Raw genomic sequence first — 19,142 nt, 5'->3', positions numbered from 1 at the left:
GAAGGCAGAGTAGAAGTGTTGACTATCGGTCCAGTCCCTCACTGGGAGTTGAGACATTGTATAGCACAGAACGGAATCAAGACAAGTGGGTTCTGTAAGAAACAGCTAACTTTATTCTTTATTTGATGATAACTTAAGCGGCTTTCACGGTGACAAATTAAAAGTAAGACGACTGACCTTGAAACTAACCTAACGAAGTATAATTCACATGCAAAGATTAAAGAAAAATTTGATGTGACCAACATTGTGTAGGAGGATCTCTGTGAAACCGTCTCCTAGGCTACCTATCGTGACTATTGCTGTCTTCGTTGCCGATACGTAGAACTTCTGGAGACTTTGGTTCAACTGTCCAGGTGCAATTTCCATTCTTTTCTTTTTAGTCTTGCATCATTAGTTAAAAACGTTGTTTAAAGATGTTGCAAAGGTTGAACCAAATGTTTTCACACTTGCGCGTTTTCTGGAATGGCCACCTCGTTTACCTAAATGATTTCCCATCAGGTAATGGTATCAAAACAAGACACTCAAGTTTTCTCTCCAGTTATTTGAATATGAATGTTATTTTTTAAATCACCTATCCGCCAGCCAATAAGCGAGCGATAAAAGCAATATTTTCTACCAAATAGAAATGTCATAGTTTAAGCTTTGTCTCGGTGAGGTCTTGTTTTATATAAGATCTTATCAACAAAACGTGCAAACGATTCCATAGCTACGAATATTTAACAAATATTCACCGAAGTGGAGGTGAATGATGATGGATTTTTACCGAGTTTCGAAGAGGCAAGGTTAATATTCACTGCTTTCACCTACACTGAAGTGAATAATTGTCTTAGTATATACCACAAAGATACTAAAACAGGTTTATTTCTTTCAGTATACGGGAAAATTGTCGGATGAGGTACTTAAGATGTTTCATTTCGTTTTTGTTTTTTCTTTTTTTGGCCCGCCTCGATTCGGAATCATTAGAGGGAAGGAATATGCCCGGTTCTAATTAAGTATAAAGTTGGTGCGATGAAAGTTATCGAGCATCAAAGCTGTGAAATCTTCCAAAACGGCTCTTCAGTGATAACGAAATTTTTAACTCAGTCGAGAACAAAAACTTGATGTCCTGAAATCATACCAAGCATCTATATTTTGCTATGCAACCTTAATTTCATTAGTCCTAAGGTAAAGGAACATTGTTTTCCTTTCTAACTGCCATATAACAGCTGCTGCTTATGTTTTGAGAATTTAGGAGTATATCAAGACAGTATTAGATTTAAATTTCAAGTTTTCGTCACCTGTCTGCCCTACGGTGTAATGATAACTCGGAGAGAAGTTACAATGTGAGCTCATCTAGAAGTCATACAGTAAACTCAATTCCCTTTAAGAGGTGTTAGGGAGCTGTTAGTGTCACCATTCATACCAGAAACAGCTCGTTCTCTCTGATGTCGCTCAAGCATTTTCGTACGTTTTTCCTGCCAGTCCCGGCGGAAATTATTTAGCTCTTCGTCCATCTTCATGATTTCCATGCTGTGTTTGGAGACAAGTTGCTCAGAAGGTGCATGACCAAATGACAGCCTTGGGGTTGGGTGGGTCCCTAAGTCCTCCAGTACAATGGCTGTGGGTGCTGTGATGGAGCTTGCTGATGGTAGAGAGAAAGAATATGTTTTAATATTTTTACCACAATTGGCAGTGATGTCGCATTCTAATTGGCCAATTTGGCGTTGTCGATGAGAGTACAGAGAAATCTGCTCGCGTCAGCGTCTCACGCAATGGTCACGCATTGAAAGGATCTTTTAGTTTGACGTCGATATTGTGGTAAAAAACAAATCGACTATGGTTAAGCGTGGTCTGTCCTTTCATCGACAAAGACAAATTTGTAACGGACTCACGAGGCGCACAGCAATTTGACTATTGTGTAGAAGAATAGTGTTGTCGATAAGACAACAGATCACGCTGAACTACTGTCGATTTGTTAATTTGCTGCTCAATATGTATATAAATTCTCCCTTGTGTCGTTCAAAGTGGTTAAGCTGGATCGGGCCAGAAGAGACAACAGAACGAGATTTTTCCTTACCTCCGCTTTTCCCGCTGTTTTTCATTTTGTTTTTCTTGTATGCCTCCCAGCCAATCCCTGCAGCCATGAGCACCACAAACAAGGCCAGCCCACCATATACTGTTATGCTGAATATTCCTCCGCTTCCAAAGTAATCTTCTGCAACGCTTATCTTTTCCTTTTGAACAAGAAAAGTACCTCATTAGTTGCCAGTACTGTCACCAAGGTTTATTACACTACCCAAAGGCGTGCAGTACTCTTTTCATTGAAATAATAAGTTTTAGCGTAAGGGCTGTAGCCTAGCGCGAGAGCTCTACTAGGGAATATTGGCCTGAGCTCATGGCAGTATACGGACTGAGCACGGCGAGGTCTGTACAAAAACAAGCGAGAGCCAATATTCCCCGGTACGGTTTTAATAAGCGAGGTTAGTGAGTAGTTTATTAAATGGTACCTAGACCAAACCTATTTGTGTGGAATTTGCTGACTTTCGAGTACAAAATTTCACGGCTTGTAGCCGTTTCCTTGGAATCGATCCATGTGCCGAAATCCCGACCAAGTAGGAACCAATAAGGACGTATGGATTTACCTCAAGACTTCCTTGCCATGTAATCTCTTCTGTTTAAAATATAGTTGCCGCTTCCTTTGTCAAACCTACCTGTGTGGTTCCGGTATTTTCGGCCAGAATGTAGTAAAGCCATTGCTCTTCCGTTTGAACGTATTCATTGAAGCATTTCAAAAAATCTGTCGAGTTGCGTGCAAGGATCGCTCCATATGAAACGTGACTCGTTAGAATGTTTCCAACCTGTAGGGCAGTGATCATATGTAAAAGTTTTGGTTCGATCACGGCAGAATAAGCCTGCCTTATTTTTGGGAGGAACTATCTTGCAATTTTGCAGCGAAACAAGAAAACGAATTGCCTAAAATCAACTCAAATTTCAGGGGTGTCTCTTAACCTCTACGCAGATGTATTAAAAATTTTGTAGAAAGATCGGAATTCAATAACGAAGTGGGGGGTTAGCAAACTCTTTTTCGTGTGAGTTAAAGAACACATAAGGCTGAAAATTAAATGCGCTAATTTTAAGAGACTGTAGCGTTGCCACGTTAACCAATGATGTAAAAAAAAAATTAAAACTTTAATCGAGCAAAAATTTGGCATTTCCCTAAAATTTTTTTCGAGGAAATGGACCTCAAATTATGGTAGGATTGAGGAATCAGAGTTGGTGTTAACTTAAAACGACACAGATTTGAACCACCGAATCCTCACCGTTTTCACGATGGCCACTGGGATTGTTAATTACCCTACTTTACAGGATGGGAATAACGAAAGACAAGACAGCAGACAAGAGACAACAGACAGAGAATTCGTATTCACTACTGATTTACCTGAATATTGTGTTGAGTGAGGGCATTTATGTGATGCTTGAGTCCGTGTACGTCCACCAATGCACCTTCCACTCGACGGTCCAGCACATATTGAAACACTTGGTCGCTGTTACTCAGAGCTGCATAAGTAACAAAGTCACAATGCAGTTACAATTTACCTTTTAGGCTTTTGAGTTCACGTGTAGTGTCACGTGACTTTTGATGTAAACAAACCGCGAAAGTCAACCTCCCACTATCCGTGTACTTTTTTGTATCATATGTTTGATTATCTAGTACCTTAAGAAATGTTTACAGAACAGTGTGGAGAGAATGAATACCGATGTCAGGGGTGTTAGGGTCTAAAGAGTTAACTAGGTCATCTTCGTGTGTCAACTATTAAGTCTGTAATCAAATACCACATGACTTTCACCAAGATGAAATTTTAAGTCCAGATGATGTCGAAATGTTAACTGACGAATAGGTGCAATAAAGTCATAGAACACTCATTGTTTAAGCCATAAATAACGCATTTCATTTTCTGTATTCAGATTTCTACTCTTCAGTTACATATCTATCAACAACACGTGTTTACATGAATCAGGCCGAACTTCTAAACAATTTTAGTGCTGATTACGTCCCTCTCGGCCAACTGAAGCCACAATACAGTTTGCTTTCTTCTTCTACAGTAATAACAGTATCAATTTTTCATTAAACTTCAGTGTTACGCCATTTGCTTGACTAGTCATTAATATGCAAAAATTAACTAATGTCATACTTTGGACAACACTCGGATCTACACCACGTCCTTACCAATAAAATAATTATATAACTTGCATATTGTGCGAATTGTTATCGAGACTGCTGGGATACTGTAGACTTAGCTGTTTTTTTAAAACATTTCGTTCATAACGGCGCTTACATCAATTTTGAGTCGTTTGAAACTATACTACTGTATTGAGAGAGTAAAAATACGCATAGTCTTCTTAGCTACAACTAAGCCTTCGAAGAAAATAAATTTCACAGTCTTAACATCTTTTTCAGAGCTTTCCTAAACCCTTTTTTTCTCACAGAATAGATTATAGGATTACAAAGCATGCTGAAGGAATATATGTAATGGATTGATAGAGTGGTCTTCGCTGCAGTCCACCCACCAAGGGAACGGTACAAAGCCATGATCCATAGGGGAAGGTAACATAGAATAAAAGCTCCAATTATAATCATGACATCTCAGGCGGCTTTTCCCTCTCCAAGCAGCTTAGCAAGTAACATCACAGTTTTTCCTGGCTTTTCTCTTTGTTTGGTTGCCCAATTTTTTGCCGGCGCTTGTAAAGTGTGGCAATTTGAAGGACTGCCATTCATTGGCATTTCTCGTTCCTTTGCCTGCTCATCTTGGAATGTTCCTCGATTGATGTGCGGTGTTAGGCAATCTTCTTCACATAGATGCACAGGCAATGCCTTTGCTTTAGTGACTGGGTGACTGACTGCTTCAAAATCACATTCGGGGTAAACCTCTTTTTTCTGGCTTGGAATTTTGATTTTGTGCTCTCCTAAAGATGGTCTTTCTCTTTGGGATCGATTGACGTTAGTTGCTACGCCAACAGCATTTTTAGTTGTGATTTTGTAAACAGTTCGTCTCCCAGTTTTTCTTTCCTTTCTGAGACTCTGACTCTTCATACCACCTATCTGTAATCCATCGTTATCTTGTAGAGTGCCAAAATTCTGAGGTTGTCGTGACGACTGGCCTTTTTGAGCAAAGACCATCTCGATAGTTATTTCATCTAATTTGTAGTGTTCGCGTTCTGCCACGGCATGACGATGGGTTTGTTGATGGTGCCTCTGAGATATCTTCGCATAAGAGCATCCAATTTCTACTGCTTCATTGCAGTTGTTGCTCTGGCCACTGAAAAAGGACTGATTTTTTGGCACATCTACTAGACTATGTAAATGTTTTGGTGACGGGTGCGATCGGACTCGATGGAATCGGTGCGGGGAACCATCATTGGATCGGTATTGGGCTGTAAGTACTTCTCCTACCTGGTGTGCTTGCAAAAGAGTTGTTTCTGCAGGATAAGGTCAATATAGGTCAATTTTCTTCATCTTGCATTTGAGAAGGGAGAAAGCTCTTCACAGTCGCATTCTGTATTTGAGACAAAGGCCCATGTTCTTCGCTCTTGGTATCACCTGGACTCTTGCATTTCCTTGTGTGCTGTTGATTGGGATTCTGAGATTGGTTATTACTGGAGCATGATTGCTGCCCGGTCAACCAATCTGCCGTCTTGTTTTCTATGCTGGATAGGCCACTTACAACTTTGAAACTGCTTTGAATCCGACAGACGACTTTGAGAACCTTGTAGTTTAGGAAGCTTATTAAGATCAGTGGAATGAGAAAAGAAGATATCAGCAAAGGAAAAGTTGTTTCCCAATGCTGCTCGCAAGTGAATATTCCTGGGTTGTAAGTAAAGTCTCCCCAGCCGATGAACGGACCTTGGGATATAGCCGCCGGTAAAAACCATAAAAAAAGTTAGATAGAGAAATATTCTCATCTTGGTGAAGTTGTCAATGTAGGTTAATGGCTGCCTGACGATGGCAGTGTATCTTTCATGAGATATCGCACAAAGATGGAACACCGTAGTTAAGTGAAGAAGTCTGACAATAAACGCGTTTCCAAAGCACCAAGTGGTTCCAAAAGGCCATTGCTCAAGAGCATTGGCGGCGGCGCGATTGCTGACCACCAGTATGGCAAAGAGCAAATCTGAAAGTGCTAAGCTGGCCAACAAAATGTATCTTTTTTTGTGAAAACGGTTGTAGATTGCTACCACAAGTAAGACGAAGAGATTTCCTACAAACGCCACTATTGCATTTAAACCATAGATGATGGCAAACAACATCATTATTTCGGTACAAACGGCATGCCAATCTATGTTTTAGGTTCCCAGACGATGTCTCGTTCGATGCACTGCTTGTTTTTTCATCATTTCTGAAACAATGCCCAACAGCAATCATGAATGATTGGTTGAACCCGAACAGTTGAAACAACACCTTTTTCCTTCCTATTCACTTAGAAAGGAAGGATACCAACAATGTAACAACAGATGAAATTAGGAGATCCTCGCAGCTAAGAACACTACTGAAACGAGTAGTTGTAAATAGGACCTGAAAAAAATTTAAATGTAACAACAGCTTTGCGCAAATCTGGTTCAAAGATTTATTTTGATTTCGTTCATCCTGTTCCTTTGTACTTTTTCTTTTTTTATACTCTGAACTAACGTAACAGTCACCATAGCAGTAACGCGATTTTTTTCGGTCCTACAGAGTGGAAAGAAAAGAGACAGAGATAAACTGAGATACAAAGAGCCTAAGACCTATGCAAAACATGAATAGTTGAGAAACTTTAAAAAAATCGTCTGTGCGCTTTATTTTTCGAGTTCGTTATCTTAATTGATCTTTTAAGAACAATGATGTAATTTTCATTTGTTTCGGGTCATTGTTTGAAATTGGAAATGGTGTGGTTTAGCCAGCGTTTCGGTCTCTGAATCTGATTCTTTTAAAGATCCTAATCACATCACCTGGAAATGTCATCAGCAGATAGTTCTAATATTCAGAGTTCTTTGGCGGAGAAAAAAATTAACGAAGTTTAATGAGGTAATTTTTGTCGCTTTATTGTTTCAACTGATTATTTCCGTCCTCTAACCCATACGTGTTAGTTTCATGACAAAGGTTCCAAACAAAATAAAAAACTGAATCGAAAACGAAAAGCAACTAAGTTATAGGTAAACTTATGAACGAATCAGAATAACACACGCACATGCTCCTTAACTGTCGCGGATGTCAAAACTAAGTTGTGCGTCATCAAAGCATTTCTAACAGAAATGTAAAGGAGCAGGAAGGAATCGATTGAAGGCAGCTAGTATCTGTTAACACTAATTATTTTGAAAATATAAAAGAGCCGCAGCCAGGGTAAAACATGGTATTTTTTTAGGAACGATCTCTGGCCAGAACGATCACGTTAAGAAAGTACGAGCTTTCGACTGCCTGAACTGCAGTCTTCGACGAGTGAACCGTAAATGCGGAAAAAAATTTGAATAAAAATACGTGAACTTAATAATATAATAATAATGATGCAAATTATTTTGAATGTTTGTTAAAATTAATTTTGTATCCCTCGATTAGACAGCGATCGTTCTTACGAAAAAAATTAATTATTTTGTTCACGCACGATTTCAGTTTCGTGACCTTTTACAACCGTCTCCTTGAAAACTGAAGGGCAAATTACTGGAGGTTTTTTAAGATATGAGTTATGCAAAATAATTTAAAAATGATAATAGAGAAATACAGAGATGTCTCAAAGCCCTATAATTTTGCCTTCACTACACAACCGAACACACTCCAAGGTTGAGGCATGGGCGCGTTGGTCAGCCAGGCCCAAGATAGATTTTAATTGTGACAATGAATTTACAACAAAGTGGATAAGAGATACATCAAGTAACGTCCTACATGCGCCAAAGCCGGACACGTAAACCCCAAAAACCTCTTGTTAGGAAAATAGGGACCGTGTACCCCCGACCAACTGCAGTGGCGCAACCTTTGGGGTTTTAAGGTTGATCTATAAACAATGAAGAGAATGAAGAAAACAAATCATATCAGGCTAATTACACAATAAAGATAAACCTTATGGGAAAGTGCTAGTGGCAAGGCTGACCGTAGAATGCCACAAGTTTCTCAACGACCTCTTCTTACAAACATACTACCCATGAGCCTCCGCGTACTACGCTCGCACCCAGTTCTCTGTTCCGTGTCGGCAAAATATTAATTTATGTCAATACCGATTATCACAAATTACATAATCAGACAATTAACGCTGTTGTTTACCTTCAACATTCGCAATTTCTCGAATTCCAAGCTTGTGTTCCTCGCTGTGATTAACGACTGAAATCTGCCATGAAAGTCAATTAGGGATAAATTAGTTTCATTAGTCTAACTTCACTAATTACCACAAGGCATAAAAACTTCATAAATGGTATTTTCTCCCAACTTATCTTATTCGACTTGTACATTCTCGCGGTCTCGTTTTTCGATGCATTGTGTAGTGAATAATCCAATTTTCATGACGTGGTCTCCCCTCTTTTCAAAAAAATATCAATTAACATTCTTCTTGATACTCAACGTATCAGCCGTTGCTGCTTCATTCTAAAAACTTCACTATTCTTGATACCTTGGCTCACCACACAATCAGCCAGCAAACTATCTTTTCCAAAGCCTGGCTACAGACCTTTTTATCGTGGTACTGTCCGTCTTGGAATCCGTTGGGTGTCGTTTCAAACTTAATGGTGCTTTCTATACCGATTTGCCCGACATTAGGCAGTTTCTTGAACACCTTTCTACCGCTACTATACAATTTATTTGATGTACAGTTGAATGTTATTTGGTGATCAGTTAGCATCCGGCAGTGTACTGGACAATTTTTACATTTGAACTTAGTATCAATAACAGAACTGACCCTGAAAGTTCCAGGTTGGTCATTAGTTTGTTTTGTAATAAAAAACCGTGGAGGTTGCAAAATGATAATACCAGTCTCTGAATCATTTTGAAGTAGTCTAAAGTTTTTAAGAAGGATGCATTTAACTGCGTGGTTGTGAAGGTGAAATTTGAGAGTGAATGGAATGCGATCGGTATTTTCCTTCTATTATGTTTGTAGGGCTGACTATCGATGAATTTATTGGACGCCCTATCTTTTCGCAACCTCCACTTATTTAATTCAAACGTGACTAAAACTTAGGTAACTTTTTGTACAAAAGTTCATTACAAAGCAATGACCAACCTCAATGGAACTGCGCACGCTCACGGTGCAAAACTTGTCCTTTCATTCATAACGTCGAGAAAATATCAGGACCAAAGAGATCCATTAAGATCACTGATCACTTCACGTGCTTCTCCGCCAATGTCAACTATTGCATAACTTACACTTATTGCAAAAAGTTATACATTGGTGAAACAGGAAGACGACTTGATGACCGATTCTGAGAACACCACGACGTAGATAGGAACGACAAGGACACATCCAAACCAGTTGCAGACACTTTAATCTCCCTACTCATTCTAAGCAGCATATGGCAGTTTGCGGCCTTTCCTCACATCCAGGTAGTTCGGAAAGCCTCCAACTCTTTCACAAAATTAATATTTCAAATCGGCACTCTTAATCCCCACGGTATCAACGAACGCTTTTCATTCAACTAATTTATTCTTGTTTTTCTTGTCTCTATTTTCCCACCAATAGCGTAGCTCCATTTTCTACATATAAACTCACACACAACCCATAATTTCTCTATTGGCTCTGACGAGAGGGTTTACGCCCGAAGCGTCAGCTTTGAAACTCTTTATGTTATCATCATTAATACCAAAATTGTCTTGTTATACTCCGACACCGACGCAGCACCACAGTTTCTTTAGAAACTTCTCCCCTTTTTTATTCTCTGTGTTTCAGTTATTAGGGAATACGTCGTAAAAATTTGGAAAGTCTAATCGAGGCAAAAATCCTCATTTGAAAGACTCAGGGTTTTTCTTCGTCTCACCCTCTTACCAAAAGTTTTTTAAACATCTTTATCTATAACCAATCTTTTCTCTTCACTATTATTGTAATTGAATAAAATCCATCTTAACACGAACTCTCTGTTGAGCTACAGTTTAATGCAGTCGTAGTAGTTGTAGACTTTATTTAACGAGGGTAACATTTGACAGTAATCAAACTGATTAGCTCATGGCTTTCGTGTTTAGATAAAGTTAATTCAATTTTTCTCCAGTTTTACCGAAGTATGATGAAGTAAGAAAGTAATTTGTACCATCTACAACGAATTAGCCTCTTCTTACCGAGGTCGAACTCAGTCCCAGTACTTACCGTGACCCCTCGAAGGTTGGTCCGTCCTAGCAGACTGACATTGGTCAATGCTGCTGTGATGATACTGATGAACATGGTAATGATGATAAGACCCGCTAACATCCATATCAGTCCCAGAAGCTTCCCAGGGATTGTTTTGGGCGCCAAATCTCCATACCTAAAATATAGATTCATCATTACGCTTTACAATGTTTGTTTACCTTAAAAATTAAAGCAAATAATTAGCTATTATTTCAGGGGTCTCCATTAATTTTTCCATAAGAAGGTGCCATTGGCGCATGATGCGCAAGTTTTCCCAAAAAGGAGCCTTGAGGCGAAACCCAAATACGAGCACCTGCACGTAAGCTAAACCTGGGACTGCGGTAAGAAGTCTCACAGGCGGTGGTAGACCGCTGGTAATAACTGACTTCTAATGAAACCCTGCACGATTATTACTCAAACTCCATTTTGATATTTTTTGACTAACCATTGTATATCTGAGAGTAGTAACTCAATAATGTCGTTTTACACGATGTTTTTTTTAATCCAGCAAACGAAATAGCAGTATTTAAAACGATTTTTCCACGGATACTTTGCAATTAGCATTAGGTAATTTCATTTTATCGATTGTCGACTGAGTCAATAAATCCAATTTATACGACAACAAAACCGACAACAAAACCGACAACAACTCTCCACTTGACTCTGATGATGACTGCCGCTCAGGTTATTAAAGCGTCAGTCACTACTACCGTCACTACAACAGTCCTTTTCAGGACTACTCTCACATAATTGGCCACTGATAAGAGTTTCTGAGCGAATGTCAGAGCAAATATTTCGCTTTGACAAAGAGTTAACACTCTATAATAATAAATAACACAATAATTCTAGTTAATTTGAGTGTCCTTGTGACAAAATATTGTTGCAAGTATGCGGCATAAAATACCGGGTTCTAAGTATAAGGGAGGAACATACTAACTAAACACATGAACTGATCCCAACGAGCGCGCAACTAATGTTCTTATAATAATATATGCATTCGGGGTTGTCAGTTACTTCGCGGCTTTCGAACATGTAACTGTTCGTTTTATGTTGGAGTATAAAAATTAGCTTTTTTAACCTAAATTCATCGTTACAGTCCTCACATGCAGTGTCTTAGTATCGACTAATTAAGAAGAGTTTGGGAAGAAAGCGCATATTTTAACTCTTTTACTCTTAAGATTGAGCATTCTTATCATGGATATGTAAATATAATATTTCTTTGTAATTTAGTATTATCAACTAAGTTGATAACGTAAATTGGTCATCGTTAAGAGTTTAAAAGCTGACTTTTCGAGCGTTAGCGCTTCGTCAGAGCGATTGGAGGAATTGTGGGTTGTGTTTGGGTTTACATGCAGAAAATGGAGCTACGTTATTGGTGGGAATATGGTGACGAGAAAACAAGAACAAATTAATTGAATGAAAAGCGCTCGTTGATGCCGTAATTTAAAGTGGTTTCACAATCACTTAACTGTAAAATCCATAGTCTTGAAAGTGAGATATTTCAGTTGCAAAACAACTTTGCTGGCGAAACATTATAAACTCTTCGTTAACCCACAGCATTTTTGCATGATTCACGAGCCATGATTTGATGTTGGATTCGTCGCCTACTTTGTTTTAATGAGAGAGAAGCTATTAGGGTTTTATTTGCTTCGGGGAAAATCCTGATTATTTATTTAATCTATCCAAGAGATTAAGAACTGTCTAGAATCTCTTGATCGATCTTGATACGAAATATTGGACCAACGTCGATGGTAAATTAAAAGCGTTTCCTCTCTAAGCGCCATCCAATATGCACTGTCATTATTTTATGGTATGCTTGAGACAGGTTTTTCATCATTCGGGTGCCCGGAAATTATATGGGTGTTGCTTATTGAGCGATCAAACCCGGATATACATAGCCGGAGAAAAGAGCAAATAAGCGATATTGTTTAATTATTTACCGAGTGTTATAGTCTGCTGTAAGTCTATTATGTTGCTGTACATAGAGAAAAACTTTTTGTTTTGGTTTCGTTTTAGGCGTTCTCAATCATTTTCACCACGATTTTTGACTTCACATTGAAAATTACGCTCACATTGTTCAATATAAAGCACAGAAAAGATAAACAGCGTCATTTCTATTTCAAATTGGCCGTTCAGTATTAATTTTTGCAAACTGAACATAGTCAGCTCGAAACATTCGCGTAGTAGTAACAACAGTTTAAGATTTGCCAGTAATAACCTTCTCACTGCATGTTTACGGTTCTTAGGATAAGGAGAAAAACAAGATTCATTGTTGTAGGCGAGTTGCTTGGTTGCATCAGTTTTACCCTACACTGCTTTAAAATGGCCATAAACATATCTTCTGAGCTTCAGTACAAAATATAAGGCAAAACGCTGTGACAGACATGACCAAACCATGTCGTAAAAGTACGACTGTTTGACACTGTTTCCTTCAACCAAAAACAGCCACAGAAGTGACGAGAAGTGACCGTTAAGTTTAAATGTTCAAGTTTAATAAATAATTTATGTGGTGCAAATATTTATTAGCTGAGCAACTTCTTATTACAGAATTACTTTTTCAAGCTATGTTGAGATGGCCCACCGAAAAAAAGCATCTGTGGTATGTAAGCTTATAACCGTAACCCTTCAGTCACCAACATCAATTGGCGGATTCTCAATACTGTTCTGTATACATTTCCTCTGATATTGTAAAAGAGTATTAGGAGAAGAGCTTCTTAGGGTGATGATCATTTCCTTTATTCTCAAGACTTGAGCTAGACTCAGCAGTGATACTGTGGGGAGACATTAGATGCTTATTACTGTTAGGATTAAAATACTTATACTATTTTCTAGCGGTACATCTGTCTCACTGTGGCCTTGACTGTTTCTCTCAGTTCTGTGATCTTCCAGCAGTACACAACTGGATTAAGCGTAGAATTCAAAAAAGAAAGTGTAAATGTCATTACCCACGCAAGCAGAAGATTCGGTGCCCTGGTTTCTTCAGGGTGAATCACAACCAAACCTGTAACTATGCCTGCTGGGAGATAACACACAACTAATGTAAAATATACCCACAATGCACTGGACACTGTTTTTCTGTATCGCGCGATGTTTAATGGTGCAGCTCTGCCAGGAACACTGCCATGTAATTGAACTTGATGATGAAGGAGCTTTTGATATATCTTTGCGTAACAGCAAGTTGAAACTGTCAAACCTAATGTGAAAGCCGTAACGCTATAATATCCAATGATGTCAAAAGTCCAGTATACCGAGGCTGATGCACAAATACTTGCGGTCCAAAGGCAGAGAACGGCCAACGCCACGCGTTTAGAAGTGACTATTTGTCTGTACCTCACACCCAGTGACAGGGCAAACAACCTGTCCACACTTATTGCGGTCATCGTTAGTAAAGATACTACACAGGAAAGCATTTCGACAACAGCCGAGAGGTGAACCAACGGAAAACACACTTTCCAGTTCCCATAATGTACCGACATTAAGTATGCGACAAATACTGGCTCCAAAACAAACCCAACACACAAGTCAGCAATCGCTAAGGAGCGTAACAAGATCTTAGAGGGTGGATGAAGGGATGAGCTCTTGTGTAAGGCAATAAGTATCAATATATTACTTGACGTTGAAGTTATGAAGAGGAAAATATTGGCAGCCACAAGAAACCAAAATGAAAATGTTCCTGTTAGAAACGTTTGACAAAAGAACAGAGCATCTTCAATGTTATCCGCCATTTTAGTTGTCATTGCTCAACTTTTACTAACGAGTGCTCTTCAAGTGTTATAAGGACCAGTCAGGGTGAAGGTTCCTAACGGATTCGTCTCTGCCAGGTGATGAAGATGAAAGTAAAGTTCTTTCCTGTCAGCAAATTTTAAGTTCGTGGGCGTCGAGTCATTAAATATGTATATATGAAATAGATTGATGACCTTTATTGTTGTTTCCTGTCATCTCTAAGATGCATGCTGGAGGCTATTACAAGAATAACATTTAGAGAAAGTAAATTGTAATAACTTCTATACAATATTGATTTTCTTTTGCCTTTATACATATATGTTCCTTGAGGTGTGTGTGGGTTATTTAAGTCAGCCTTGAAACAAACCAACCTATACTGAATTTGCTTTGTTAGCAAAAAAAAAAACCGAATTCTTGTTGTCATTTAGCCACAATTCACTTAAAATGTGTCTTATCAAGGATGGAAAGACAAAAATAAACCAAAAACTATTGGCTTTTTATCAATATCAGAAATAAAACATCTGCTGTTGTCAAGACCTTTCTCCTTTCAAAGTACCGAGTAATGTATTATTTTCATTTCTGTTATGTGAACTTTACGCAAAAGTGACTGAATGTCAACAAGGTGGTAGAATTTAAACTCCTTCTACTCTGTGCTTACACAAACGTTCCTTTCTGTCACCCGGTAATTAACAAGCTGTTGGTGACCAAAACATCCTTACACATCCACAGAAAATGATTATAATTGTCTCTTAGCCATTTCCAATGATTTAAAGTTTCGCGTTGCGACATTCAGCCAAGAGTCGATAGTTTAAGCCTACGTGTTTTTAATAAGAGAGCATAATCCCTTCAGACAAAAGATATAGCCACAAATGGTGCACTCGTAAGCTTAATGTTAAATCTGAAACAAATCCAAAGTTTCAGATGATGATGACGGTCATCAAACTGTTAACCGATAGGAAGTATGGTCTATTGCTTAAATAAATAGAGATTATTCCATGGAAAGAGCGGACGAACGATTTTTATTCACGAGTTGCAATGCATCAACAAAAAACGAACAAGTGAGCGAAGCTCACTTTACCGTTTTGAATGAAATTTCGAATCGTTTTAATAAAATACTGACGACATAGGAAGAATATGTATAAAGGCAAAAGAAAATCAATATTTGTACAAAAGCTATTACAATTCTACTTTCTTTAGATGTTATTCTTTCTTGTAATAGCCTCCAGCATGCATCTTAGAGATGACAGAAAACAATAATAAAGGTTATCAATCTATTTCATACATATATATTCGGTGACTCAACGCCCACGAATTAAAATGTGCTGACAGGAAAGAACTTTGCTTTTATCTTCATCACCTTGCAGAGACGAATCCGTTAGGAACCTTCACCCTGACTGGTCCTTATAACACTTGAAGAGCACTCGTTAGTAAAAGTTGAGCAATGACAACTAAAATGGCGGATAACATTGAAGATGCTCTGTTCTTTTGTCAAACGTTTCAAGCAGGAACATTTTCATTATAGTTTCTTGTAGCTGCCAATATTTTCCTCTTCATAACTTCAATATCAAGTAATATATTAATACTTATTCCCTTAAGCAAGAGCTCATCTCTTCATCCACCCTCTAAAATCTTGTTACGTTCCTTGGCGATTTCTGATTTGTTGTGTTTTGTGGTTGAGATGCACAAGAGGTATAAGGTCTAAGGAGATAGAAAGTACTTTTTTGCAGTAATGGCACAAGACTCGCACAATACCTCAGCCATTTTATCATCATGACATAGCAGCACTATAACTGTATGCATTTCGTCTACTGAGCGGCAAGAGTCTTAAATTTGCTCAGCTGAGGGCGGTATCACTCGGTTCACTCAGGATGTAGCTCCTTGCATCTTAACAATACAACTTACTCCCAGTGTTAGGTCTCACTTACGCCAGCATGAGAGTTACGAGATTTGTTGACGGCTGACTTACTTGTAGATGAGCGTGTAACTATAAATGGCCATAAAACGCTAAAAGAAATTTGGCTCCTAACTAACTTTACTCAAGTAGCTTTTCCTCTCGTGTCAAGCCATAGTTTTATCAAGTAATCTTATGTTTTAGGCATGGATGATGTGGTATACATGTTTGGGCTTCTTTTATGGAGAGTGCGTTGTGTTACGGAATTACTAAATATAGAATTGAAGAAGTTTCTAGAACGCTTAGTCATGCTGACTCATTGAGAACTCTTAATGGAACTTCCTAGAACCCTTAGTCAGCATAATTTCTTATTATGTAATAGCAATGTAATGTTACTAAAAATAGTTGTATTACAGATCTCTGGAATGTTCTAGAACTTTTTGTAAAACATATATATGGAGTCGCGATTAGTTAAAGTTAGCCTTTTCTTGAGTGAGCCTTTCTTTGAGAGCAATGCAAATGCAGATATGCAAAGCACAATGGATTCGCAATAAAACTGTTTTTTGGTTTAGTCAAAATATATTTCGTGTTCTCCAAACTTTAGCGCAGGTCATCAATCCGTTGTAATTGAGTTTGCAACTATAAACGGCCTTCAAACGCAAGGAAACTACATGATGGTGTTTCAGCGAAAGAACGGTTCGCGAATTAAAAAAAATCGCCTTCTCACGATTTAACCGCGTAGTGTAACAACTAACAAAACAAAGGTTCTTAGCTTTTCAATTTCTAACAATATTAATCCCGTTTTTCCCGTTATTTTAAGTGCACCTGGTTGATTTGGACGAGGATTATCTATTCTGTTCGCACGAGTACTTACCCAACGGTTGTCATAGTTATGAAAGCCCACCAGAATCCTTCAAACACACCATGGGAAAATGAATCAGGAAATTGCTCTGTATTCTCCTTTCGTTCCTGAGAGAGGAAAATGTGGTCAACCTTTTTATTCATAACGATGAAACTAAATATGTCTTCTTCAATTTAACGTTTAGACAAAAATGTTCGTTTGCTTGAGTTGTACGTGGATTGTCAGTTGAACAAAAATCACCTCATCCAGTAAACAAGAAGAGAATCGATATCTGAGGCGAAATAATAACGAAACATCGAGCCCTGGTTAGATGACCTTAAACAACTGAGTTTTGATTTGATTTTAAGTGAAAAATCAAAATTTTGTACCAGAGCCAATGACCGAAAAAATCGATGATCCGGACAACCCCATGATATGGGTAGTGTTAGTGCGCCGTGCTGGGCCCACGCTTGATGGATCATCGAAAAAAAGGCAGCTTGATTCCAGTCACTTTCCACCCGCCCATTTTTTAAGTGTCTACACTAAACCATGATCTTTAAAAGGCAACGGCGACGTTTTCTACCGCCATGTCAGTTTTGCATGAATTATTCGGCTTATTAATCAAAGCAGTAGGACATATTGTTACTTACAAATAACCAGATAACCACTCCGGCGAGCGAGGCAGAAATGAGAATGAACACAAGGATGGGCCAGCCTTGAAGAACAGACAGCAATAACTGAGCCCCAGACACGTTTCCCTTGATAAGCACTGCAACTCCAGGGGACTCAAGCAACCCAGTGAACGAGAACTGACGAACAGTTCCTGCTCCAACCTCTGCCCCAACGGGTAAAATGAGATCAAAGTCTTCGGCGGCCAGAAGTTGATCTAAGCCAGCAGGACCTTCAGGGACCTGCGTGTAGTTCAGTGTTGTGCTGCTTTTACAACAACGTTCAAGGGCTTGGTCCAAGATTAATGGAAACATCCCTGATATAGACGCCGGTGCATCTACTTTTGATTTTAAGTTATCTTCCTGCTTGTCCCCAGATTTGTAAATATACGGCTCCTGGCCCCACCATAACACAGTCAGCCGCCCTCCTGTGCTGCACTTGTGGTCGACGGTGACAGCGTTCGCTAAGAAGACGTTGTCTATAAACAAGAATATCACTGCAATATGTTTCATCATTTTTCTCTCTCTGATCATGGCGTTGCGAACTCAATAAACACGTCTTTCGATTATTATTTCACAATAGGCGTGAAGGGAAAAATTCAATTGGAATGAGCGGTACCAACGAGTCCGATTATGTCTGAAAATGTCCTCTATTTTCTCTTGATATTTTCCTGTCTCTGTTGTCACTTGTACAATAATGACACGTACGGTAATTACTGTGTCGGAGTAAGTTCAATGGGATATCATGGCACTAAAACCTGTTCTTTTGATTTCTTCGCATTTTGTAGACAAGAAAAGAAGATGATCTATCTACCATCCTACTGTTGGATCGCATTTTCCAGTAGAGTTACAATGTATTTTTGGCGAGTGATTTGTATTCACTTACAGTCCTATACATCAAGAAATTGTGGCGAAAGTATCACTTTCTCCATTGGATAATAGTCTGCTTCATCATGAATTTTTCATAGCTGGTTATCATAGCGAGGAAAAGAAAAATCTAGCATACTGATACGTTTTACACTAACGGAGACATATTTTAAGCTATGCAAAATTTCAGCATGGTATCTTTAAGTTGTAGTATCTTTTCCCCCTTGACAACGAAAGTAGATGCAGTGTGATTCATATTTATATCAAATATAAACCTATATATTTTTTTTGTTTTAAAAGTTGTTGTTGGGGAAGTCTTTTGGAATTGATAACATAACATAATCAGTGTATCTAAAGTCCTTCTTAGCAATGAATATCATTACAGACTGCGGCGTGTGTAATTGATTTGATTTGACAACATATTCAATTAGAAAAAAAAATATGGAAAAAAAAAGCTGTTAAGTGTGTAATTAAGCTCAGCCTATTGTATACTTTGTTGAAAGACAAAACCACAATTTCCTCTAATCAAGTCGACGTCTACATATGTTGATGGAGAGAAACTATTGTTTAAAATCTCGCAACTACACAAAAAACCCACTTAAAAATAGGAAATCAAAGGCTTGTACTAAATCAAGTGATGAAATGATCATTTTTTTATATTAAAAAAATGCTACCTTGCGTCAGAAGTTCCAATTCTTCTCGAGAGGTGAAGGTGAAATTAAAATTGTTTGAAATTGTTGCAAATATTGTTATCCTTTAAAACACTACGAAAATACGAGAATGTATGGTTAAAACAAAGATAATATCTATTGATATGTTAAATGAAGGATTTGTTATTGTTT

The 19,142-nt window shown here is 38.3% G+C and overlaps 2 protein-coding genes and 1 pseudogene across 2 annotated transcripts; all 3 read right to left on the bottom strand.

Annotated features, from left to right (window-relative positions):
- Positions 1-90: 90 nt before the first annotated feature.
- On the bottom strand, positions 91-18,345 carry LOC113680327 (uncharacterized). Its single transcript, XM_027197343.2, has 8 exons — positions 17,416-18,345; positions 16,799-16,893; positions 10,290-10,446; positions 8,267-8,330; positions 3,419-3,537; positions 2,691-2,837; positions 2,057-2,213; positions 91-1,621 (listed from the first exon to the last, which is right to left on the bottom strand). The coding sequence occupies exons 1-8, from the start codon at positions 17,965-17,967 to the stop codon at positions 1,353-1,355; spliced, it is 1,560 nt and encodes a 519-aa protein (XP_027053144.2). The 5' UTR covers positions 17,968-18,345; the 3' UTR covers positions 91-1,352.
- On the bottom strand, positions 4,301-6,426 carry LOC149038898 (uncharacterized; annotated as a pseudogene).
- On the bottom strand, positions 12,781-14,190 carry LOC113680328 (melanocyte-stimulating hormone receptor-like). Its single transcript, XM_027197344.2, has one exon. It carries the CDS (start codon positions 14,045-14,047, stop codon positions 13,139-13,141), a length of 909 nt encoding a protein of 302 aa, XP_027053145.2. The 5' UTR covers positions 14,048-14,190; the 3' UTR covers positions 12,781-13,138.
- Positions 18,346-19,142: the final 797 nt, after the last annotated feature.

Source organism: Pocillopora damicornis, chromosome 10 (genome assembly GCF_964200805.1).
Source record: "Pocillopora damicornis chromosome 10, jaPocDami1.2, whole genome shotgun sequence".
Classification (NCBI taxonomy): Eukaryota; Metazoa; Cnidaria; class Anthozoa; order Scleractinia; family Pocilloporidae; genus Pocillopora; species Pocillopora damicornis.
This window is presented reverse-complemented; position numbering and strand designations above follow the sequence as displayed.

What these genes read in the sequence shown, in the direction of transcription:
- LOC113680328 (XM_027197344.2), bottom strand. Translation starts at nt 14,047, where the DNA reads ATGACAACTAAAATGGCGGATAACATTGAAGATGCTCTGTTCTTTTGT.
- LOC113680327 (XM_027197343.2), bottom strand. Translation starts at nt 17,967, where the DNA reads ATGATCAGAGAGAGAAAAATGATGAAACATATTGCAGTGATATTCTTG. An exon ending in GAGTGGTTATCTGGTTATTT is followed by an intron (nt 16,894 to 17,415) that starts GTAAGTAACAAT and finishes TTCCTCTCTCAG; the next exon opens with GAACGAAAGGAGAATACAGA. An exon ending in AAAATACCGGAACCACACAG is followed by an intron (nt 2,214 to 2,690) that starts GTAGGTTTGACA and finishes CTTGTTCAAAAG; the next exon opens with GAAAAGATAAGCGTTGCAGA.